This window comes from Hylobates moloch, unplaced genomic scaffold (genome assembly GCF_009828535.3).
Source record: "Hylobates moloch isolate HMO894 unplaced genomic scaffold, HMol_V3 SCAFFOLD_14, whole genome shotgun sequence".
NCBI classification, from domain to species: Eukaryota; Metazoa; Chordata; class Mammalia; order Primates; family Hylobatidae; genus Hylobates; species Hylobates moloch.
Window position 1 is genome coordinate 48,922,961 of NW_026652289.1, and position 25,354 is coordinate 48,948,314.

The following is a 25,354-nucleotide window of genomic DNA, read 5'->3' on the forward strand; positions in this document are numbered from 1 at the left end:
TGTGATCAAATTTATTGATCTTTTACTTGATGCCTTTTTCATTTTGTTTAAGGCCTTCCTGCATGATAGAGCTTACTGCAGCTACTCCCCTTTCTTAGTCACCTTCTTTCTGGAACTTAGTTCTTTCTAACTGAGCCTGACTGAGGCTGGGCGAAGCATGTGAAATGTTTTGTCATGTTTTCTTCTGGTTGGCTGTGGGAGGCTATACTTGAGGACTGGTGGAAATTTCAGCTGCACTGTGTAGATTTCAGATGAAGGCAAATGTTCTCTAGCACAGAGGACCACAGATGAGCCTGCAGAGAAATACTCTGCTAGTTTGCAGGCTCTGTGTGTGTTTGGATTGTATTTCCAATGCCTAGCTTAGTACTTGGAACACACAGACAGTGAGTAAATATTACTTAAAAATTTAACTTCTCCACAATAAATTTTTTGAGTTTCTGGAACTCATTGTTAGCAAAGGCTGTGGAACTGTCTCTGAGAATTTTTAGTAGTACCCTCATCTTTCAAGGGTGGTACAGATGTAAACATGAGTGTGGTCGCATGAACCTCTCCTGAGTGTAGATACAAATAACACATTGCCTGCACATGCACACACTCAGCCTTTCTAAAGTTTCCAAGCTCTTTTTTTTTTTTTTTTTTTAAAAAGCACCTGAATAGTTCAGGTTGTAGACATGAAATAAATACTCTTGAAGATGTCATTTCAAAGCAGTCTATGTGCTCCTTTTCCAGCTCAGATGAGGCATTGATCTTAAGGAAAGGCAGTGCTTTTTTGGGTCAGTACAAACTGGCATGGAAAACTGTTACCTTCTTTTCATAGTGATGTTGACAAATCTGCTCAAATGAATGAATTTGCTCTCGAATGATTCATTTCAGGGGAAATGGCACAATCACTTCCTTATGCTAGTAGTCAGTGGCCCACAAGAAGAGGTAAGAGTAGAGGAGGCACTCACAACTTTATCAAGATGTGAGCACTGGCTTTAACTTGCCTGAAAAAACTCTCAAGAAATCACTGATCATAAAACATACAATCTATAATTTTTTTTTTTTTTTTTTAGATGGAGTCTCGCTCTGTCGCCCAGGCTGGAGTGCAGTGGCGTGATCTCGGCTCACTGCAAGCTCCACCTCCCAGGTTCCCACCATTCTCCTGCCTCTGCCTCCCGAGTAGCTGGGACTACAGGTGCCTGCCACCACGCCCAGCTAATTTTTTGTATTTTTAGTAGAGACGGGGTTTCACTGTGTTAGCCAGGATGGTCTCGATCTCCTGACCTCGTGATCTGCCTGCCTTGGCCTCCCAAAGTGCTGGGATTACAGGTGTGAGCCACTGCGCCCGGCCACAATCTATAATTTAATTAAATTTTAAAAGTGCCCAGAGACTTTATGGAAACTTTGTATTAAGAATGCAGTATGTGAGTACAGCATAGATATTTGGAGCACGAACTTGGAAGCAGACAGACCTGGCTTCATTTCTGGGCTCAAGTGCTTACTACCTGTGTGACTTATACAAGTTTCTTTCTTTCTTTCTTTTTTTTTTTTTTTTTTTTTGAGATGGAGTCTCACTCTGTCACCCAGGCTGGAGTGCAGTGGCGCGATCTCTGCTCACTGCAAGGTCCGCCTCCTGGGTTCATGCTGTTCTCCTGCCTCAGCCTCCCAAGTAGGTGGGACTACAGGCGCCTGCCACCATGCTTGGCTAATTTTTATTTTATTTTTTTATTATTTTTTATTTTTAGTAGAGATGGGGTTTCACTGTGTTAGCCAGGATGGTCTCAATCTCCAGACCTCGGACTTACACAAGTTTCTTAACTTCTCTACGCCTTGGTTCCTCATCTGTAAAAATAGGAAAATATTGCAACCTATCTCCTGGGACTTGTATAAGGATTAAATCAGTTAATGTAAACAAAGCCCTCGGAACAATTCCTGAAAATGAGTACTCAATACAAGTTTAGGGTTTTTGTTGTTAGTAATAGTAGTATTACCTAGCTTCCACTGAGAGAATCTGACTGTATTTAGTTTCCATAAATTATATGATCAAATACAGTTAGATACTAGTTACCATGTAAAACAGATCCCCTAATGGGAAGAAATGAGACTAGTCTATCAGTAATGGGACTCATAATCTCTTTCCTTATTCTCTTTCTCCTTTTTATCAGCTTGTCTTTCCTGCCTGCCTGCCTTCCTGCCTTCTTTTGTTTGTGGCTTCTCATCTCTCTTTTTGTCCTCTTCCACATTTACCATGATTTCTTCCTGTCCCCTCTCCTAATTTGAAGTGCTGAGAAAGGATGTGCTCTCACAAGATCTGATAGGAGAGCTACTGCCATTTGGCTGCCTCCAGCATTCATAAGGAAAGGATGGTTCTTAAAAACCATGAGTATGATCATGAGATGAAACTCATGTCTCTTCCCTTGGGATCACCCTTCCTTTTGAACGAGATGGATCTTACTTCCTCCCCCTTCAATGAAGCATTCTCCTCTGCATATGCTGGGGGAGTAGAAAGAATGCTTGGCACTCAGCTCCATATGGGAGAAATCATATCTATTTAATGCATCACTGTGTACCTCATGCCTAGGACCTGTTGCATAAAAGGTAACAAATATTTGCTAATGGGATGATTCAGTGAAGCAACACTGAAACTGGAGATTTGAACTCTGGTTTTCTTACTCACTAGAGGTATAACCTTGGGTAAGTTACTGAGGTACTCTGAGACTCAGATTCCTTATATAATGTATATAATAATATATGATGTATTATAATTTATTATATATAATATTTAATGAAAATGATATGACATATAATTTATTATATATAATATTTAATGAAAACAATAATACCTACCTTTAATGGAAAGTTAAAGGATTATACAACATTTTGTTTAAAAGTGCTTTGCAAACTGTCAAATACTATGCAACTATGAGAGTTATGTGGGAAATTCCAGGAAGTTTAGATAGGTAATTCTTTGCCCTTCTGAAAGTAGGATGTACAGTCAAGAGTTGGTGCTTTCCAAGTAACCACCATTTTAAAGCTTGGATCATAGAGTTAGGCCAAGAGGTCTTTCTTTTCTTTGTCATCCTCTTACCCTAAATAATAGTGTGGTTAATTTGAGGCCAAATAAATGGGCACACAGAGACATATAGATGATTGACTAAGCATTCAGTTTGGCAAAGGCGTTTCCAAAACATAAACATCTAGCAGTGAGGTGCTATGATCTCAAGTATTCATATATATCCTTTTATTAAATAAGTTTTGGGGCAAAATTTTTCTATTTCTTTTGAATTTTTACTTGAGATTTTAAAATCATTTAGTGAAAAATAAAAGACCCTCAAGTCAGGCAGAAATGCATGATACTGACACAAGAGTTAGAGAAAAGCACCTCTCCCGAGGGGCCCCTCAGTCAAGCTCTCTTAAGTGCTAGTTCTCTAACCTTGGGAGTCAGCCTGGACTCCTGTCTCTCATAGCCCACATCCATCCACCAGCAAATCCCCCTGGCTGCCCCTTTGAAATGCTGTAATCACTTGACTGTGTCAGTAGCCTCCTGCCAGACTCCATGGTTCCATCCTTTATCTGCTATAATTTGTTCTCCACATAGTACCCACAGTGATATGTTACAAAGTTGAATTAGACCTGATCTTGGCCCTAATCAGAACTCTCCAAAATGCCCCTTCACCCTGGGAACAAAAGCACAACATCCTGAGTATGAAGTTACCCAAAGCCCTTTATGGCCTGGCCTCTACCTGCCTCTCAAATCTAATTTTCTATGAATCCCTCCCTGTTCTCATAGCTCCAGCCTCCTTAGATAAGCTAAGCACACTCCATCCTCCAGTCTTTGCAGTTGCTGTTGCCTCTGCCTGGAATAATTTTCCGCCATAAGTTTGCCTGCTTTCCCTTTTCTTTTCACCCAGGTATCCCTTCCAAGGAATTATTCTCCTCAGAGAAGTCTTCCTTGATCACCCCATCTAAGAAAGTACCACTGTCACTCTCTGTCTCCCTACCCAACTTTATTGCCTTCATAATAGTTTTCATGACTGGACATCCTATTGCATATTTATTTGCTTATCTGTTTATTGTCTGTGTCTGCCATGAGAATGTAAGCTTAGTGAGGAAACGGATCCTGTATGCTTTGTTGACCACTGTGTTTCCAGTACTTTAACTGGTACCAGCATGTGGCCAATGCTCAGTGGATATTTCCTGAGTGAACAAAGGGATAGTCTTTAGAGAAGTGAGAAAGCATGATACTTGCCTGTGTTTTTTTTTTTTTTTTTTCCATACAAAGTCTTGCTCTGCCACCCAGGCTGGAGTGCAGTGGTGTGATCATGGCTCACTGCAGCCTTGACTTACCAGGCTCAATCCTACCACCCCAGCCTCCCAAAGTGCTAGGATTACAGGCATGAGCCACTGTGCCTGGCTGCCTGTATCTTTAAAAATTCTGAGGTTTTCATCTTCTTTGGATTACTGATACTGTATATTATTTTATGTTTAGGTTTTGTTGAAACCAAGGTAGCTGAATTTAACAAACTATCACTATTCCCAGAAATAATAAGGCCTGAACAATTCTTATTTACTACTACATTACTGATAAGATATTGAATCCTTATTTGTATATTTATTTTTATATAATGGTCTTAAGATACAAATAGCATCATTAAAGAAAATATATTTGAAAATAACATTTTTGAAAGGAAGAAAAGTCACTCCCATCACCCTAACATATCCACATGCAGACGTTGTATACAATTATAATTAGGGTGTACATAAGAGTTTTTTGGTGTTGACATACAAATATTTTCAACACTGTCTCACATACTCCATGTTAACATTAGGCATTAATTTCTAATGTCTACAGAATAGTTCATTAATTTGCCATATCCTAATTTACTTAACCAATTCCCAATTGTTAGACAATTTGGTTTTGACTTTTCCCCTTTTATTTATTTATGTATTTTTTGAGACAGAGTCTCACTCTGTCACCCAGGCTGTAGTGCAGTGGCTTGATCTTGGCTCACTGCAACCTTCACCTCCCAGGTTCAAGCAATTCTCCTGCCTCAGCCTCCTCAGTAGCTGGGATTACAGGCATGTACCACCACGCCCAGCTAATTTTTGTATTTTTGGTAGAGACGGAGTTTCACCACATTGGCCAGGCTGGTCTCGAACTCCTGACCTCAAGTGATCTCCCCACCTCGGCCTCCCAAAGTGCTGGGATTATAGTTCTGAGCCACTTCGCCCAGCCTAGTTTTCCCCTTTTAGATATAATGCTTCAATAGTGAAGCATGTGTATGCTTTTCTCGTGCCCCCCACCCTCCGATATTTTAGAAGACTGCCTCATGATAAATTTCTTAACAGTGGAATGACTGGTTCATAAGATGTGTGTATAATTACAATATTCTGGCATATTGGAAAACATATTTTCTTTCCAAAAGTATTATATCAATAGAAGAATATCATAGCAACCTTACCAGTGTGGGTGGCACTATTAATAATTTTGAGGGTTTAATAGGCATCAAATAAAGCCAGTTTAATAGGTCTAAAAAACAGTAAGACTTTGTTAAAATGTACATTTCTTTAATTGCTATTAATGTTTTTCTCATATACTTGTGAATGATCTATATTTCTCTCTTTAATGGTCTCTCCTTTTTAAACTATTAAGGGCCTGAGAATTTTCTCTCATATTTGAATGAACACTTTCATGGTATACGTAAATATTTTCCTAGTGTATTGTTCTTTTTAGTTTTTCATAGTTAAAAAAAATTTTTAATCTTCATCTGGCTGAATTCATCAATATTTTCTTTGTTCACTGTCCTTTCTTTAGACGTTGATGTATGACATGCTAACTGATCAATGATAATAGACAATGATTATTGTTATAATAAAAATCATTTCGGAGGGTCTCATCATACTTGTGAAATACGGGGTTTAGGAAGGGGCATAATAAAGTGGATACCTCCCTAGAGTGTCATCTATGAGTATGTACTGGCAGGAGGGAAAGAGGAAGAAGAGGGGCAGTTTCCTTCCTCTGTCAAGGCATGACAGCATGTCTCAGAGCACGATGCACATTTAACATGTAGGCAGAAAATGGCTTTCTTAGGCAATCTTTCAAATTAAATCCCCCTGTCTGGTGGTATTCATCTGCTTTGCCAGTGATGCTCATAAAATGATTCCAAGGCACTGCAGAGCTCTCGAATCTCTCCCAACTATCAAAGGGTTATGCTTGGTTTACGTTTCAATATTAGTTACACTATGCTCTGAGCTACTTGCAGGCATTTGTAACCCCAGGTTCTGGAACCTGTAAGATGCAGCCACAAATGTTTGCTAGATGAACATTCGAAAAAAATTATTTTAACAATTTTTGAATATTTTGGCACTTGTTTGGCAATGTATGGAGTGGAAAGAAGTAGGGTGTTTGCATTCTAATCCAGGTCCAGGCACCAAGGGGTTGGCTAATCTTAGATAACTGATTTTTTTTGTGGGCCTCACTTTCCTCATTTGTTAAGAGAGAGCATTAGGCTAGATGATCTCAGAGGTACTTTTCAGTGAGGATTCTATGATTATAGATTGTAAATTAAATAAAATGTCCAGTTAATTGAGTTATCCTACATTTTTAAAACTGTCCGTTCACAAAGAGAGTAGATTATAAAAGAAACCATCAACCTTTTCATAGCTTCAAAGGTATTGGTTTAATTTGGATTTACTGTGAGTTCTCATGAGTTTCAATACAATGCAATTTACAGTATAATAGAATTCATATTACAAATATAAGTGCATTGAAATCAATGTTGGACAATTAAACAAGAACGAGAACAAAAAGACTTTTTATCCTCTAGAGCTGTGCTTGCTGTCCACTATGGTAGTAAAATGTGGCTAGTCTGAATTAAGATATGCTGTAAGTACTAAATACTCATGAGATTTTGAAGGTTTGTTATGAAAAAAAGAATATCTCATTAGTGATTTGACATTGATTGCATATTGAAATCATTACCACTAAATATATCTTAAAAATTAATTTTTCCTATTTTTGTAGTTTTTAAAATGTGGCTACCAAAAATTGAAATTACAGATGTAGGTCACACTGTGTTTCTGTTACACAATGCTCCTTTAGAGGGATAGAAGATTATTTGCATTATTTAAATGAAAATATTTTTGCTTTTTATTCCAGCATACTTAATCTCCAATGATTTTTAAAATGTTAAATTTATTCTCTCATAGGAAAATGGCTTTGTAAAGAAGCTTGAGCCTAAATCTGGCTGGATGACTTTTCTAGAAGTTATAGGAAAGATCTGTGAAATGCCCTCTTTCCTGAAGCAATACTGTTGACCAGAAAAGACACTCTATATTGTGAAACCGGCCTAATTTTTCTGACTCTGATGAAAACGACTGCCAACACATACTTCTACTTTTAAATAAACAACTTTGATGATGTAACTTGACCTTCCAGAGTTACAGAAATTTTGTCCCTATTTAATGAATAAATTGTATGTATTTTTCTCTATATGCCATTTTTGTCTTCATTTTTGGAGTCTGCCTGGAAATTCAGCCAAAGGGTAAAGCTCAACACAGGAGACAGACAATTAATTATGGGATGATGACCAGGAAGGCGGTGTCTTTTCTGCCCCAGGCAGACTTTTAAGGTGTGCCATTATCCCAAAAGTCCTTTTCTGTGTCACTAGTCTAGACTGCAGACTAGACTGAGAAGCGGACTCAGGCTAGAAGCAGACTCAGGTCGGCTTCTCTCTTCCCTCCCTCCTTCCTTCTTTCCCATGCTTTCTGCAGTTTCCAGTGTCCCTGGCTGCTTAAGAGTTTCCACTGATGCCTCCTCCCCAGCCTTCTCTCTCTGGCTTGCCATTTGGGGTTGATGGATATGGCAATCTGATATGCAGGATACTCTGGGATATTCTGAACAAAGAAAATTTGGCAAATGATTCAACGTGGAGCTAGTGTTAATTTTTTTTTTTGGTAAAAATGAACAGATTAGAAAATTGTGTAGTTTGTTAGACCTCGTGTTCTAATTTTTAGGTCAGCAAATCTAATTGCAATATGTATACGCTGTACCTGCCTGGCCTTCCCTTTTTCTTACAACACAATCCCCTTGGGACTTGCATTACCTTTCTCTGGAAGCTGTTGATAGATTCCATAAAGAAGCCAGAACTCCCCTCTCAAGCCATGTGCATTCTCACCGGGCACTTAATGCTTTACCTAGGTGGTGTGATTCTTAACGGTGGGGATTAGGACACTGGGGCGGTCAGTAGGGACGTATTTTTGGCAGAGACAGCTCTGGTTTTCTTAGGAAGTCACATCTGAGAGGCAACCATCTATGCTATCTGAGGCGCCTGTCTACTGGGAGCAGTTTAAGACTTCACAGTTTCTTTTACCTCTTCCTGCAAGTGCCTCACCCACCCCCCAACTGCTTTTAGTTTTAATTCATTTTTGTGTTTTAATCAGAGCTGAGTGGTGGGAATGAATAGTCACTGATGGTTATAACAGGAACTACCTGTTGTGGGCACTATTACCTGGAATACATTCACACTAGAAACCCACAATATTTGGCTTTTACGCTACAGTTACTGCTTTAGCAGTGTTCCCGACTATGTATCATCTATGCATTCATCACATAAGGACATTTCCATCAACTACTGTGGTCTCTTAAGATTATAATGGAGCTGAAAAATTCCTAATACCTACTGATGTGGTAGCCAGCCAACACATTACCTTTTCTGTGTTTAGATACACAAGTATCATGGTGCTTACAACTGCCTACAGTATTCGGTACAAAATACGCCGTACAGGTGTGTAGCATAGGTGTGTAGTAACTTTGTGTAACTGCACTCTGATATTTGCACAAGAAGGAAATCGGGGCATCTGTCAGACATATCCCTGTAGTTAAGCGACTCGTGACGATTTCCCTACTTGTCCTGCCTTGCCCTTCTTTTCTGGCCCCTGAAGTCCCACTACTGAACGTTACAAGAGATGCCAGGCACCGTGGGTACTGCCGGCCGTCGTTACCATCCCCGCCAGTGGCGCTGCCGCCTCCGCGGTCCCGGTGAGGGCCCAGGCTCAGGGAGGTCAGGCGGCAGGGCAGCGACGGCGCCTCGCCACCGCTCCCGTAGCCGGGGAGGGCGAGCCGGACCACGGGGGCCGCACGAGGGCTGGGTCTCAAGGGCCAGAGGCGAGGTAAACGCGCGGCGCGCTGCTGGCCCGCGTCCCGGAAGCAGGGTGGGGGGCGCTTCCCCGAGCCCCGACCCGCCCCTAGGCCGCGGGTCCACCTGGGAGCGGCCAGGGGCGGAGACCGAACCCGAGGGCGCCCAGGGCGCCGAGGGCGGGATTGGACTTGGCTTGGGCGTGAGATGGCGGCGGCAGCGGTGAGCAGCGCCAAGCGGAGCCTGCGGGGAGAGCTGAAGCAGCGTCTGCGGGCGATGAGCGCCGAGGAGCGGCTACGCCAGTCCCGCCTACTGACCCAGAAGGTGCGAGGCCACCCGTAGCGGAAGCCACGGCGGCCAGACCCTCTAAAGGCCTGGCGGCCAGCGCTTGCTGATCTGCGCATGGTCCGTGCAGGCGCTGGGCTAGGGGACCCCCCCTCCCCGGCGCGCGCACGTTTCCCCTCCCGGCGCGCGCACGCCCCTTCCTGGCGCGCGCACGCCCCCTAGTCGTGGTCTGGACGCTCTTGGTACTATGGCGGGAGAGGGACCGGTAACAAAAGTTGTGGGGCTGAAGAGCAAGAGGACGGCAGGGGTTGACAGATTTATCTCTGGGAGGAGAGTTCGTTTGCATGGGTGGCACCTTTGGTGCTCGAAAATTCCTCCGTGGGGATGACAGTACTGTGGTGAGAGCAGGCTGAGAACAGAAAGTTGTGGTAGAGGAGATGGCTGAACACCTGAGTGCCCAGGTTCCCTCAGTGAGGCCTACAGTTAATGAGCTACGAGTAAGACTCCAGTTATATTAATAAAATGGCCAGAGAAAGATGCAGGTGCTTTAGACGAGGGAACACCAAAAAAGGTGTGGAGATGCCAAAGGGACTTCACTAAGCATATGGAGGGCTAAGGCTGTGTCTCAGTAGCTCCAGGGCCTAGGCTTTTCATGTCTCAGAGTTGGTCAACATTAAATGCTTTTTCTTGAGTGAATGAAAGGAAGACTTGGCTATCATACCCAGGCTTCCCAAGAACGTAGGAAGCAGAAGAGAGAAATGAGAGGAATAAGTGAGGGTCCATGTTTGTTGGTTAGCAGACCTCTGTTTTATTACTTTCACCAACTGCACTGCTATGTATTTTTAGTCGTCTATGTAATGTCAGTTTTCTTATCAATAAAATGGCAGTCATATCCTGTCATGAAGGCATGTTCTAAAGAGTTTTTGGGGACTCATTTTTGTTAGACACCAGAGGAAGAAAAATTTAATGTCCCCTGAATAAGTACATATTTGTAATTCTGTTGTAAGTCATACTGATGATCTGTCTTCCCAGCATCATGCCTCAGAGACACCAGTAGATATTTGGAGACTTGATGTTCCCTTGGAATTAGTTATACCATCAGGCTTTCTTAATTACCCTTCACTATTCTATTATCTGTTATTTACTAAGGTGCCTATGGGTTAAAGCAGTAAAGCATATATGCTCATTTCACCCCTCTCTTCATCTGTGTAGGTGTGCATGAGGGAATCTATACAGATGTTAATTTGTTCGTTCAAACAATTATTTTAGCTATTATGAGGAAGCATTGCTGGGTGTTTTAGTAGATGTAAAGGATATAGACTCTTGTCCTTACTATCTAGTTGTTTAAAATTTAGCTAATTCATTCACATATGTTGAACACCTATGTAGTGCACACTTGGCTATGTACTGGGTTGTGGAGATGAAAAAGATATGATTGTTGCTCTAAAGGAGCAGAGAGCCTAGAAGAGGAAACAGACATGAATAAAGAATTGCATTGAAGCCAGATACATGATAAAGGTAAACACCAATGTTGTGGAAACGTAGCCTTGGGGAGGGGGAATTGGAAAGCTTTCTATTAGAAAATGTTTGAGATGAATTTCGGAGAACAAGATGAATTTTTTCAGGTGAAGGGAAAGATGGGATAGGGGAGTGTGAGTAGGGATATTTAGGCAAGAGATGACAGGATACAGTTTAGGATGGGCTGTGGAACTACACAGATCTGGGCTTAATCTGGCACCATTGTTTTTTAACTATATCCTTGGACAGGTCTTATAATCTCTCAGAACCTTTGGTTCCTTGTCTATAAAATGGATAATATCTCTCTTATAGGTCGATTGTGAGAGTTAAAGAAGTGTGTAAAGGGATGTATTCAGAGCTTTACCTATTTTTTGTTATGTCCTTTAGGAAGAGTACACTGGCAGCATTTGGATAATGGGTTGAGGAAGGAAGAAAGAAAAAAAATGTGGAGACCAGCAAGGGGACTGTTGTACCAATTCAAGTGAAAGATAAAAAAGATGCAAACCAGAGCATGGGCAATGAAGACGAGGGGGAAAGGAGGCAAATGGGAGACTGTTAAGTGAGAAACAGCAGGACTTGGCAACTCATTGAAAGGTTAGAGAATACTGGAAGGGGGAGGAGAGTCACCTATGATTCCAAAATTTAGAGCTTGATATAATGGTGTTGAACCTTGGGCATAAAGAATGTAGGAATTGGAACAAATTTTGGAGGGGCATGGGGAAAATAAAGATGAATTCAGTTTCTAATCTTCTACGTTGTCTTTGTCTGTAGAAGATTAGAATTCATAAACTATAGATGGAAATAGTGGTTACATAGATACAGAGTCACTGACAGCAATAGAATGACAACTGAGAGCTGGCATTAAAGGAGGAGAGAGAAAAATTAAAAAGCAGACCCATGACCCTCAGTAATAAATATATTTTACTCTGTACAAACAAATATACACACACAAGGAACATTTTACAGCTCTTACCACATACAACGAAATTTAATATTTTCTTTTTTTTCGAGACAGAGTCTTGCTCTGTCGTCCAGGCTGGAGTGCGGTGGCATGATCTTGGCTCACTGCGACCTCCGCCTCCCACGTTCAAGCGATTCTTCTGCCTCAGCCTCCCAAGTAGCTGGGATTATAGGCACGTGCCACCATGCCCAGCTAATTTTTCTATTTTTAGGAGAGGCAGGGTTTCACCATGTTGGCCAGGCTGGTCTCAAGCTCGACCTTGTGATTTTCCTGCCTCGGCCTCCCAAAGTGCTGGGATTACAGGTGTGAGCCACCGTGCCTGGCTTGAACTTTAATATTTTCTATTCTATTTCATTTAAAAATTGTAGCCCACTATTGATTTCATGACTAACCAATGGATCATCGCTGGAAACGTCATTGTACTGTGTAGTGTTTTGCCATAGTGAATACTCAATAAAGGTGTTAAACGATGTCTTTCATTTAGAAAAGCATATTTATTCTTATTGGCACTGTACCTTTTTATAACTTAGAAATTTATCAGAGAAGTAATTTAAATGGTAAAGAAATTCAGCTTTATGTCATATCTTGATTCCCTAACTAATTAAGATGAGGAAATTAGTGCCCCTTTACTCACTATGTTTTCTACTCCCCCTGTCAGTTTCTGACATTTATATTGTCATATTTATGTTGTCAAGTTTTGTGTGATTTTTCTTTTCTTTTTTTTTGAGAGGGAGTCTCACTCTGTTGCCCAGGCTGGAATGCAGTGGTGTGATCTCTGCTTACTGCAAGCTCTGCCTCCCGGGTTCACGCCATTCTCCTGTCTCAGCTTCACAAGTAGCTGGGACTACAGGTGCCCGCCACCACGCCCGGCTAATTTTTTGTATTTTTAATAGAGACAGAGTTTCACTGTGTTAGCCAGGATGGTCTCGATCTCCTGACCTCGTGATCCACCTGCCTCGGCCTCCCAAAGTACTGGGATTACAGGCATGAGCCACCGCGTCCAGCCAGTTTTTCATTTTTTGAGACAGAGTCTCGCTCTGTCACCCAGGCTGGAGTGCAGTGGCACAATGTTGGCTCACTGCAACCTCTGCCTCCTGGGTTCAAGGAGTTCTGTGCCTCAGCCTCCCGAGTAGCTGGAATCACAGGTGCCTGCCACCACGCATGGCTAATTTTTGTATTTTTGGTGGAGACAGGGTTTCACCATCTTGGCCAGGCTGATGTTGAACTCCTGACCTCATGATCCACCCACCTTGGCCTTCCAAAGTGCTGGGATTACAGGCATGAGCCACTGCGCCTGGCCAGGTTTTATAATATTTAAACTTTGTTCTGTAACTATAATGAGTCCACTGAGCAGTATTTGTGACCGATTTCCAAACTTGAGATTTCAGTAAATCATATTTACAGTAAACAGTATTTACAAAAATATGTAAAGCACTGAATACATACCTTGTATTTATTTATTTTTTTAGATGGAGTCTCGCTCTGTTGCCAGGCTGGAGTACAGTGGCACAATCTCGGCTCACTGCAACCTCCGCCTCCTGGGTTCAGGTGATTCCCCTGGCTCAGCCTCCCGAGTAGCTGGGACTACAAGCGCGCGCCACTATGCCCAGCTAGTTTTTGTATTTTTAGTAGAGACGGGGTTTCACCATGTTGGCCAGGATGGTCTCGACCTCTTGACCTCGTGATCCACCCACTTTGGCCTCCCAAAGTGCCGGGATTACAGGTGTGAGCCACCACGCCCAGCCGTATTTTTGTTCTGTAGATGGTATTCATCGAGTTGTATGATTGAATATGTAAGAAATCAAGTTGTATGATTGAATATGTAAGAAAAGACATAACTTTATGTCACTAGATATGTGTAGCTAGGAAGGTAATGTTTCAGGTGTCAGTACCAAAGCTTTTCTCTGTTCCTCCATAATTGCTCAAAATCGTTCTCTTTTTTACTTTGTTTCCATTTGGAGCGTATTTCTAATTTAGTTCTGTATTTTTCCAGGAGCTTCTGATTGCCTTTATTTTTCCTTTTTTGACAAATCAAGAGTATGTGTTTATCTTATCAATAGATCATTTTAATCGTCTGTTAAAATAAATCCACTCTCTTTTTGAAAACACTCCAGCTCTTTGCTTCTTCTGGTCTGATTGCCTCTGGCCCATTGCACTGCCATTGCCCTGGGGTTCCTCCTTACTCCACTTCTGAGTTAGGGCTGCTTTTTGAGTCTGATATCTTTGTCTTGGATTCTTTTCCCTTCATCTTATTAGAATATATCTTCAGATAATTTTTTTTGAGAAAGTATCTTTGGGAGTGGTAAACTTTTAAATATACGTTAGGAAATGTTTTACCTTCATACTTGATTGATAGTTTGAATTTCAAATTTAAAATTATTTTCCTTGTTCTGCTCAGCACCCATGGCCCCCATTCAATATGGAGACTCGTGTTTTTCTTTTTCTTTCTTTTTTTTTTTTTTGAGATGGAGTTTCATTCTTGTTGCCCAGGCTTGAATGCAATGGCACGATCTTGGCTCATCCTCTGCCTCCTGGGTTCAAGCGATTCTTCTGCCTCAGCCTCTCAAGTAGCTGGGACTACAGGCATGCGCCACCACACCTGGCTAATTTTTGTATATTTAGTAGAGACGGGGTTTTACCATGTTGGTCAGGCTGGCCTCGAACTCCTGACCTCAGATAATCTACCCGCCTCCGCCTCCCAAAGTGCTGGGATTACAGGTATGAGCCAAGTATATCTTCTTTGATTATTTATTTTCCTTTGTGCCTTTTTGGAACTCTTGTTAATCAGGTAATAAAAATCATAGATTGATCTTCTCTGTTAACATTTTTTTCATTTTTCCTATTTTTGCCTTTTCCCCTACTCCAAGGCTTTCTCCTAAGTTGTTTTAATTTTGCTAATCACAATTTTAGTTTCCACTGATTATTTCATAATTCCCTGATTGCTTCCTCCCCATAGCAGTCTATTGTTATTTTAGAAATGCAATTATCTTCTTGAGTTTGTCTGAGAAAAGTAATTCGAATTTCAAAAAATTATCTGTCCTGTTTGTCCATTTTTTTCTCCCCTTCTTATTTTTTTTCTATCCTTCTACTTTGTATTTTGACTTTTCAAAATGTTTGATGATCCTTTATTAGTCTGTACATATTTGTGAATGAAGGTGTCTTATCTAATGGGGATTTCCTCTGCCTTTTATAGTTGCTTTGGGATTTCAGGGGAGGAATGGATTCTGCCTGACCTGCACCCTTATTCTCTGAGTGTTGTGATCTGCTGCCGTTTTGTCAGTAAAATACTGTCCCATCCACTCTTTGTCTTACAGAAATTAGTCAGGTCTCTGTTCTCTTGTTCTCAGTACTCTAATGGATTTTCTTTTTTGTGCTTCTTTACCGTCATATAAATGGGATTTGAGGAAGGAAGATAAATATGTAGCACAGTCTCACACTGAGTGTTAACTGATGTTTGTTACTGCTTATTCAACTCTCGATCTTCTATATTCTGCTGTAAAGAGAGCAAAAAGGATACTTTCTCATATAGTAGTTGGATGCCAAAAGCCCCAGGCCTGCCCAGGTCTAGGTTTCACATTTCCTTCCTTTGCCCATTTCAGGCCTCAAAACAATTTCGTAACTTTTCAGAATGTGAGAGTTAACTTTCTTCCTTAGACTGGTTTGATGTGCTCTATCTACTTAATTTCTGTGTTTCCTTTTTTTATTAATAATAACTTGACTTACTGTTCCTGTACCTTTCTGCCAGTCATATTTATAAGCTACTTTTATGGCTTACAATTATATAATAATAACAAAAGTATTAAAAAGTCTTATAAAGAATAAGAAAAGTATTCTTTTCTTTTTAGTTTGGAGAATAGGGAAGAACAGAAAAGGAAGGGAAAAAAAGAGAGCTGGCCAGGTGCAGTGGCCCACATCTGTAATGCCAGCACTTTGGGAGGTCCAGGTGGGTGGATCAGTTGAGCTCAGGAGTTTGAGACCAGCCTGAGCAACGTGGTGAAACCCTGTCTCCACAAAAAATACGAAAAATCAACTGGACAAGGTGGTTTGCACCTGTGGTCCCAGCTACTCTGGAGGCTGAGGCAGGAGGACTGCCTGAGCCTAAGAGGCAGTGGTTGCAGATTGAGGCAGTGGTTGCAGATTGCACCACTGCACTCCAGCCTGGGCAACAGAGGGAGACCCTGTCTCAAAAAAAATAAAAATAAAAAAAGGAAAAAAGAGAGCGAAGGGCTAACTTCTGAGTCTGGATAAGTTCCTGAGATTGTTGACATTTCTATGATGAGCAAAGCTCATTTCCCTTCTCCTGCCTGATGGATGATTCAGTTGAATGTGGTTTCTTTCATCAGGATCTGCCCCCACCCCATAATTGTGAATATTTTAATATTCATTTGAACAGATGGATTTTAGGAAATGGGATGGGGATGGTAGAGGTATGTTCTTTGCCTCAGAGAACTCAGTTCATGGACCGGTTAGGGATACCACATTTAGGGTACATGAAACAATTAGTGATCCACTCATGACAGTACATCATTATTAAGTTATATATTAACTCTAAATGTAGTAAGGGTTTGGCAGAAGTTAGGAAAAGTTAGGGCTTGCGTTGGGCTTTAAATGGGTAGAATTTTGGAGGAGAGAGAAGCCTGACGATCCAAGGAGTGGAGAAGCTTGTGGGAGCCAAGATTGGGAGATAAAATAAGACTCTAGGGAAAGCCTGTGAAATGACCGAAGACTACTAAAATGGATAGGTGGGGATCAAGCCTGGAATTCTCTAGATAGACAGCTTGTCTCCACAGTGACCTTTTAATGAGTTTTCACACCTACCAGAGTGGATGTACCAGGGAGGGATAAAAGGAGCAGTTAAGTGCTGGGTCCCAAACTGAAAGTCAGGCTTCATGATGCAACACTGTCTGACCCACTATATCACTCTGGCACCCCCCCTTTTTTTTTCTTTTTAATATTTAAAGAAATTGGAGAAGGCTGAGAGAGAAAGGAGGAATTGTTAAGAGGAGTTGCTAAATATAGTCTTGGAAAATATAATTGCCATAATTTCCCATTTAGGTGATTGCCCACAGTGAGTATCAAAAGTCCAAAAGAATTTCCATCTTTCTGAGCATGCAAGATGAAATTGAGACAGAAGAGATCATCAAGGACATTTTCCAACGAGGCAAAATCTGCTTCATCCCTCGGTACCAGTTCCAGAGCAATCACATGGATATGGTGAGAATAGAATCACCAGAGGAAATTTCTTTACTTCCCAAAACATCCTGGAATATCCCTCAGCCTGGTGAGGGTGATGTTCGGGAGGAGGCCTTGTCCACAGGTGAGTATTATGGTGTTAGGATGTTGTTGTATTATGACTAGTTGTTAGATCTGAGATCCACCTGTTATGTGTGGGTCAGTGAGAGTTGCTTTTCCTGTAAGGGATTAATTTGTATTTTGCCTACATTCCAAGACACCTGTATTACCTGGTTTAGGATGTGATGCCTTTTGAAAACTGTGCAGTGTAAATGAATAATATTGTTGACTTCTCACATATTGTTGCCCTACCTTGTGGGTTGAATTATATATTTTTCCTGAATAATTATTTCCTGTGGTTTCAGTTATGGTCTGCTTGCTAATGAGCATATTATTATTAATGCTAATGGGCACTTATATCTTCTCAACTTCGACTACCTACCATGTGTTTATCTCAGTACATGGCACCACCAGCTACCCAGCTGGCCATGCCAGAAATCTCCAGGTCATCCTTGACCCCTCTCTTTCTCTTATGCCGCACCTGTGGTCTATTGTTAAGTCCTGATAATTTTACCTACTGAATATTTACTGAATCTGTCCATTTCTCTCAAACCCACTGCTACTACTGCAGTCTAAGCTGACATCTCCCCTTGCCTGCATTCCTGGAAAGGCCTTTTAACTGTTCTCTCTCCATGTCTTGCATACTCTCCTTCCTCTTTATTGGTTATTTAAAAGTAATTGAAACAAGATTTTGAAAACACAAATCTGCCACTTCTCTCCCCTCCTTAAAATCTTTCTGTGACTTACTATTGCCCTTAGATTGAAGTAAACACTCCTTAACGAGGTTCTTCCTAATCTTGGCCCTGCTATCTTTCTCTTTTCACATCTTTCTACTCCCCACTTCATAGTCTGAGTTCCAGCCACTCTGAATATCTGTTTCCCAACTCCACTTTGCCTTCTCTACTGCTGGGTCTTAATACATGCTGTTCACTGGCCAACAGCTGCTTGGGAAGTTTTATCATTATGAAACAGAGGTAAAGAGCTGAAAGCAAAACAAGCTAAGGATATTAGTTTTTAGTATAATGCCTGACCCATCTTAGAGATGTGTATTTTTGACTAGGACTTAAATGGTTGCAAAGAAGCCCTAGCACAACTTTATGCAGTCTTTGCTCAGTTTCTGCCCCTTCCAATATAACACCATAGCCTATAAAGTCAGTATGATGGAGTCGGAGGGGAGAGGGTCAAGGGCTGGTAACAGTAGAGGGATTATGCACTTTGCTAGTTTAACTTTTCCTGTATTGTCCAATCTTGGGCTTAGCTAGATGTTTAGGGACCAAAAATACATTCAGATCTACCTCCTTCATGTCCTGCATCAATAGGCCAGATGAATGTCAGCATTTTAAAACTCTTTCATATTTTCTTTTTTTTTTATGCCGTAGTAACCATTCGGGACGGAGTCTCGTTCCTTCGCCCAGGCTGGAGTGCAGTGGCACAATCTCTTGCTCACTGCAAGCTCCGCCTCCCAGGTTCACGCCATTCTCCTGCCTCAGCCTCTCCGAGTAGCTGGGACTACAGGCGCCCGCCACCACGCCCGGCTAATTTTTTGGTATTTTTAGTAGAGACGGGGTTTCATTGTGGTCTCGATCTCCTGACCTCGTGATCCGCCCGCCTCGGCCTCCCAAAGTGCTGGGATTACAAGCGTGAGCCACCGCGCCCGGCTCTTTCATATTTTCAAGGGGAAAGATTGCAAGCATTTTAAGGCAATGAGATAATAAGGGAATACAGAGTATCTTGGAGAGCAGCCTAGGGTTATAGATAAGAAAAGACAGGAAATCATAGCTACTGACTTTGCTCAAACTTAATGCAGCTACTTCAGACTCGCAGGCTTAATGGTGCAATGCAGGATACTGTCCCAATTCCAGTTGACTCTGTTAACAGCTCCTTCAGTGCTTGCATCATCTCTATAATGTGCCTGCTAATTGAAATTTTACTTGATTTCCTCCAGTAACCAATTCCTCTAGAGGCAGCTCATTTCTTTTAGAACAGCTGTGCTCCTTCTAGAACATCTTTGGGTTGAGCTAAAGTGTGTCACTTTGAACTTTTGTGCATTTGTTCTAGTTCTATTCAAGTACAGTGGTGAAAAGAGTAAGGAAGAAGCATTATTTTTCCTTTTAACTTATATTTACACTTCCTGGTTAGGATAATCTCAATCCAAATAAGTGAGTCAATCATTTATGCTTTTTTTTTTTTTCAGAGACAGAGTTTCGCTCTGTCGCCCAGGCTGGAGTGTAATGGCACGATCTCGGCTCACTGCAACTTCTGCCTCCTGGGTTCAAGCAATTCTCCTGCCTCAGTCTCCCGAGTAGCTAGAATTACAGGCATGCGCCACCATGGCCGGCTAATTTTGTATTTTTAATAGAGATGGGGTTTCACCATGTTGGTCAGGCTAATCTCGAACTCCTGACCTCAGATGATCCACCTGCCCCGGCCTCCCAAAGTGCTGGGATTACAGGCCACAGCGCCCGGCCTATGTATGGTTTTTAGCATGTCATTTGTCACATAGGAGCTATTGAATAAATGGTAATTTATTAATTTTAACCAAGGAAGTCAGAATTATTCATTATAAGATAAACTCATTACTAGCCAAGTAGTTAACATTTCATTAATTTTCAGCAGATATTTTCACACATCTACTTTGTGTCAGACACTATTTTAGGTCTGGAAAGATAAGGCCCTGATTTGAAGGGACTCACACTGTAGCTGATGAGACAGAAAATGAACATAAACAGAATATCATAACCTGTATTATATGTCAAATATAAGTGTCAAATGAAAAGATACTGAATATTAAAAACATAGAAATTTAGAATATGGTTCTAAATAGAAAAAAGTCCACCAAAATCCACAACTGGTTGTTCATTTTTTTTTCTCCTCTAGTATTTATTCATGCTGTATGTGTAATAACAGTGGCTTTTTTCCCCCATGCGTTTTTCTTTGCAGATACTTGCAATCTGAGTTGCAAAGGGATAGAGGATTATACCCACAATTTCTTGAAACTGCAGCCTGGGGTCAAAGCTCGCTGCTGTTGTTTATAGAAATGTTTGAGTAGGCAGTCTTGGCTGTTTGTTATCTCCTAACATCACACTCTGTACTGTGGATTTCTACTTGCATCAGCAACTTAAAATGTGACAACTTCAGTGCTTAAGCATACATCTAGCTTTACAGTGTTTGGGACAAGCTGATCAGAGCTCAGACTGTCCTTGGTGTAGCTTTTGTTATCTGTTTATCTTTGTTGTTTGCTCACATTATCAGAGCTTAGAAAAGAGTGAGCTTTTGTGTCTTCAGTTGCAATTACAAGTTCCTAAGCAAAAATTTCCCATGGGCTATTCTTGTATTATATATGTAGCAAAAGAAATAGAGGGTTGGATTCTTTCCCAAGTTTATCCTCAAGGTAAGGGCTGCTTGGGCAATTAGATTAGAGCAGGAATTTTTCCAATGCAAGTATATAGTCTGATTTAACCTGGCTTAAGCAAAAATGAGATTTGATTGGCCCAGAGACTGAAAAGTTCACAGAAGGGCTGGCTGGATCAGTGGCATTCGGAGCCAGTCTATCTCTGCCTTTTGGCTTTGCTTCCATCTATATCAGTTTCATTTTACTGGTGCCACATGGTGGCCCATGGCAGCTCTAGGTTCCATGACATCCTTACTGCTAGCCGTAAAGAACAAGTTTGTTTTCTAACAGTCCGATAAAGTCCTGGTCCTAACTCTTCTTGACCCAAATGGGCATCTTGAAATTAATCACTATGGCCAGAGATATGGAATCGGCTGACTGGCTTAGGCCTGGGTCTTATGTGCCTGTCCCTGACCCATTCTTTGTGACCAGGAAGAAAAAGAAGTGCCAATTGACTTAGACTAGGTCATATGCCCAGCTCGGCAGCCCTACCCAAACCACTGAGCTGAGAGTAGGGTGAGAGTGTTTGTTGTGTTTCCAGAACAAGAGGGAATGGATACTGGAGAGTCAAAACTAAACTCACCTATGCCATCAATCATTTCTGAAATTCTGCTGAATATAATAGGCTCTTTGCAGTCATAGCTTTTTCGGTGCTGATTTTTAACTTATGATCTTCTTGGAGGCTTTTTGGGAATTAATATCTATGTGTAGGTACCTGAGCCATAACTTAATGGTCATAATGAAGACTTTCTAGTCCTCAAATAAAACATTTTAAAGTAATTGAGTGGGGCATCATCAAGGACAGAGTCTTTGAACAACCCTTCTAGGTTGTTCATGATCAGTACTTTTGGGAGGGTTATGATTGGTTCACTGTGAGTAGCTCACATTGACTTCATTTCTTTCTTTGTTAGGGTTGCATGGCATCTGCAAGAATATAATAAAAGATAGTGGGTATGGATTTCATCAAGGCATATTTGATGGAGTCATGATATCCTCAGGAGGCTGGAGAAATTTGGATTGGCTCATAATACTTTATTCAGAAAAGATGTGTGGAGCACTGCTCTGTGGGAGGTGTGATGGGGATATAGCAGGGAACAGCATGGACCTGGTTCCCAGTGTTGTGGAGTTAACTAGCCTGTTGTCCTCACAGAAGCAGGTTTGTGCTGGCATGTCGCAGGGCTCTCTCCTTTGTGCTGTCCTGTTCAACTTTTTGTTGAACTTTTAGCTTTTTTCAGCTTTTGTTGAACATTTAGATGTCTCACTGTTCCTTATTTTCAGCATGTCTAAATTCATTCTTATCATTCTTTTTTGTTTTTCATTTCTGTTAGCAGCCCCTTTGTAGACATGGAATTATCCTTGCCTCCTTCCCACCATCCAGTTATTACCAGATTTTTCTTTGTAATGTTTTTATTACCTGTCTTTCTCCAATTCCAGTTTTGGGGGAAGTCTTAGTCTACAATTTTCATTCTTCATATCTGTTCCATTGGAGTAAACTTTAAATTTGTTTCCTGGCCATATTAATGTTCCCAAAGTACCTTTCTGTACAGGTCATCTACCCTATTCAAGCCTTCTCTGTACACTGAATAGATCTGTGTACCTGAGCAAACAGTAGTTCCTGCTGGTTGTTGCCAAAAGAAGGGACATGGATGAAATCCAAACATTCAGGTCACTTTCTGGGTCTTACCTCCCTTTCTACCTTAATTCTTGTGCCTCCTTGGTACAGCTCCTTATTTCAGCCAAAGTGGTCCGCTGGAAGACAGTATTTCCTAGTAATGGAAAATATGGATTTGAGAAACACACCAACCTGGATTTGAATTCTAGTTTTGCTCCTTTCTAATTGTGTTACCTTGGGAAGATCACTTAACTTCTTAGAGTTTCAGTCTTCTTACCTGTAAGTGGACTCAGACCTAGCTTACATATCTGTTATGGAGTTTAAATGAGATAATATCTGACTAGTGTTTAGCACATAGTAGGTGCTCAGTAAAAATGCTGTTGTTGCTGCTGTGGCTGCTGTTGTTTTTGCTGATGTTGAGTGGTCAAGCATAGGGTAATGTTATGTGCTTTGCTGTGAAAGTGATTTTGTTTATGCCATTTTCCAGTCTAGAATATATTATGTGTTTCTTCAGGATAGTCTATTCTAGTCTGGTGCTTAAGATCACTAGCTTTGGAGTCAGACTGATCTGAGTTTGAATCTGGCCTTTACCACTTGGGCAGAATTACTTAACATCTCAAAGTCCAAATTTCCCCATCTGAAAATTGGAGATAATTACAGTACTGACTAATTGTGTTGTTGAGAGGATAAAGTAAGATGATATATGTAAAGTGCCTAGTACAGTTTGCCATGTAGTCAGAGATCAATACATGGCAGTTATTAACAGTAAGCAGAAATTATTTCCCCCAAACCTTCCCTGGCTGCCCACAATATACTAGTCCTTTTCTTCCGTAATTCTTATGTACTTGGCACTTTACATATATTACCACGTTTTATTAATTCTTTTTGAAGTGTGTCCCTTTTCTTTGCTGATAGACTTAGACTCTTTCGGAGCAGAAACCTTCTTCTAAATCATTTGTATCCCTGGTACCTAGTCATATGGTTTATGTTGTAGACTTTCAGTAAAAGTTTCTTGAGGTGAAGCTAACAGTTTTGAATTCAAAGAATGCCTGTATAAATGAATAGATTATCAACACTTTATAGCTAAGAAAGAAAATCTGGATTTAAAAAACTATATGCATGTACACAGGGACACATTAAAAAGTATACTAGAGTCAGTTGTTTTATAAGGCGCTGTAACTCGTTGTTTTTAGAGACAAGGTCTCACTCTGTCGCCCAGACTGGAGCGCAGGGGTGTAATCATAGCTAACTGTAACCTTGAACTCCTGGGCTCAAGTGATTCACCAACCTCAGCCTCCTGAGTAGCCAGGACTACAGGTACACACTACCATGCCTGACTAATTTTTAAATTTTTTGTAGAGACAGGTCTACTCTGTTGCCCAGGCTGATCTTGAACTCCTGGCCTCAAGCAATCCTCCTGGCTTGGCCTCCCAGAGTGCTGGGATTATAGGCATGAGCCACTGCACCCAACCAACATTTTTTATATTTGTGAGTAAAGAGTTAACGTCGGTCCCAGACTAAGCTGGGCCTGCCTGGGGGAATAACCTTGAAACTTATCTTCTCTCAGCACTAGTTTTGGGGAAGCCATAGAGTTGTGATAATGTGGGATGTACCTGTACCTGCCTGTTACTGTGTGCTACTACACCTGAATTGAGAGCTGTGAGTTGGCATGGAAGCCTCGGATCTGTGGAACTAGATCTGTATAAAAGATGGGCAGGAAATGGGAGTTGCAGCTTCTCTGTGTGAAGGTGACCTATGTGCCCCTTGGCTCTTGCTGCACCCTGTGTGAGTGAGGAGGCAAAAGAAGCAGTGTACTGAGGTAGCTGCTGGGCCCTGGATGAGGTAAAGATGCTGAACCTGCCATATCTCCTCTTCTGTGTTCTTCTGTAAGGCTAAGTACATGGAATAATACTTAGATTGGTTCCTGAGCCCGAGTGCTATAACAGCTGCTGGGTCAATACGGTATTCTCAATCCAGTCTCCGTGTTTGTTTTTTATTTTTTGTTGGGGGCGGGCAGTGCAGCTTAAATAACAGAGATTTATTTTCTGACAGTCTGGGTATTTTTAATAATATTCTGTGGAGACTCTTAACACCACTGGTCCCACCAGTGACTGTCAGCATGTCTATGAGAATGTTTAATTTTTACTAAGCCAAGAAATAAGTAGTTATAAGATCCTACATGGTATGGTGTTTTGATATGAGTTACAGCTTATCTTCTCATTGAAAGTGTTTCTAAACCTTTAACACGTGTTTCTTTAGCTTAACAAAAATCCTCCTCATTAATTGTGTTTGAACTTTGGAAATAAGTTAGGACTAAAAGTAAATGAAAGCAGTTGTAATTTTGGAATGTGCTTTTGCACATTGCACATGCCATTGTAGGCATTTTGGGTGACCTCCCTTTCTGGACAATTGAGAACATTGCCTCCTGAGTTAGGCACTGTGGGAGGGAGAGTGAACCCTTACTGTCCTTGCTTCATCTTCTTTGTTTTCAGATAGGATAACTGCAACCCAGGGAGGTTGTCACTTCCCCAAGGACACACAGGCAGTTAATGATAATGCGAGGTCACCCAGTTCTGGTTTCCACTCCAGTGCCCTTTGAAGTGCCATTTTTCTTCACACTTCATTCATTAAGATTGCTTTACTACCTAGATTTTCTTCTCTCTCTTGACAGCATACTGCATTAAAACCGTTATTCATGGAACAGGTACCCTTGGTAACTGTATGCATGGGAACGTTGTCATATTTTCCCAAGGAAGAACTTGGACTGAGTCACATGTATCTAAAAGTACTCTGGTCTCAAAGTTAAGCTTTTTTTTTTTTTTTTTCAGTCATTTTGTATTCAACTAAATACACAGGAAGAACCAGCTACAGCTTTGATTTATAACAGGGCCTTTCATTTGAATAAGTGCACCCATGATAGGCTTCCTTGGACCTGTTCCAGAATTGTCTATTTTATCTTTTGCAGCGGCTTTAGAATATATCCTCATGTCAGAGAATGGTAATTTACTTCTTGTTAACTCCCAGCCCATTAAGATTAAAAGACAGTTCCTTAGGGGGTTATGGCCTGTTATTCTTGCCAAGATGGGCTAGCCTGCTAAATGTTCTACTCAAGCATAATTATTCATTGAATGTACTATTGGACACTTAACGATCTTTAAAAGGACTAACCCAGGTGA

At 41.2% G+C, this 25,354-nt stretch overlaps 1 protein-coding gene across 10 annotated transcripts in view; it reads left to right on the top strand.

Moving 5' to 3' along the window:
• The window catches only part of MTHFS (methenyltetrahydrofolate synthetase), a 74,844-nt gene that overhangs the window by 11,113 nt on the left and 38,377 nt on the right, over positions 1 to 25,354 (top strand). Inside the window, exons 1-3 of one of the 10 annotated variants that reach the window (XM_058427479.1) lie at positions 9,636 to 9,646; positions 10,794 to 10,922; positions 16,939 to 17,200. In XM_058427479.1, coding sequence (XP_058283462.1) covers positions 10,914 to 10,922; positions 16,939 to 17,200 — 271 coding nt within the window. In that variant the 5' untranslated portion in view covers positions 9,636 to 9,646; positions 10,794 to 10,913. The other 9 variants (XM_058427478.1, XM_058427480.1, XM_032174516.2 and 6 more) reach the window with 9 other exon arrangements.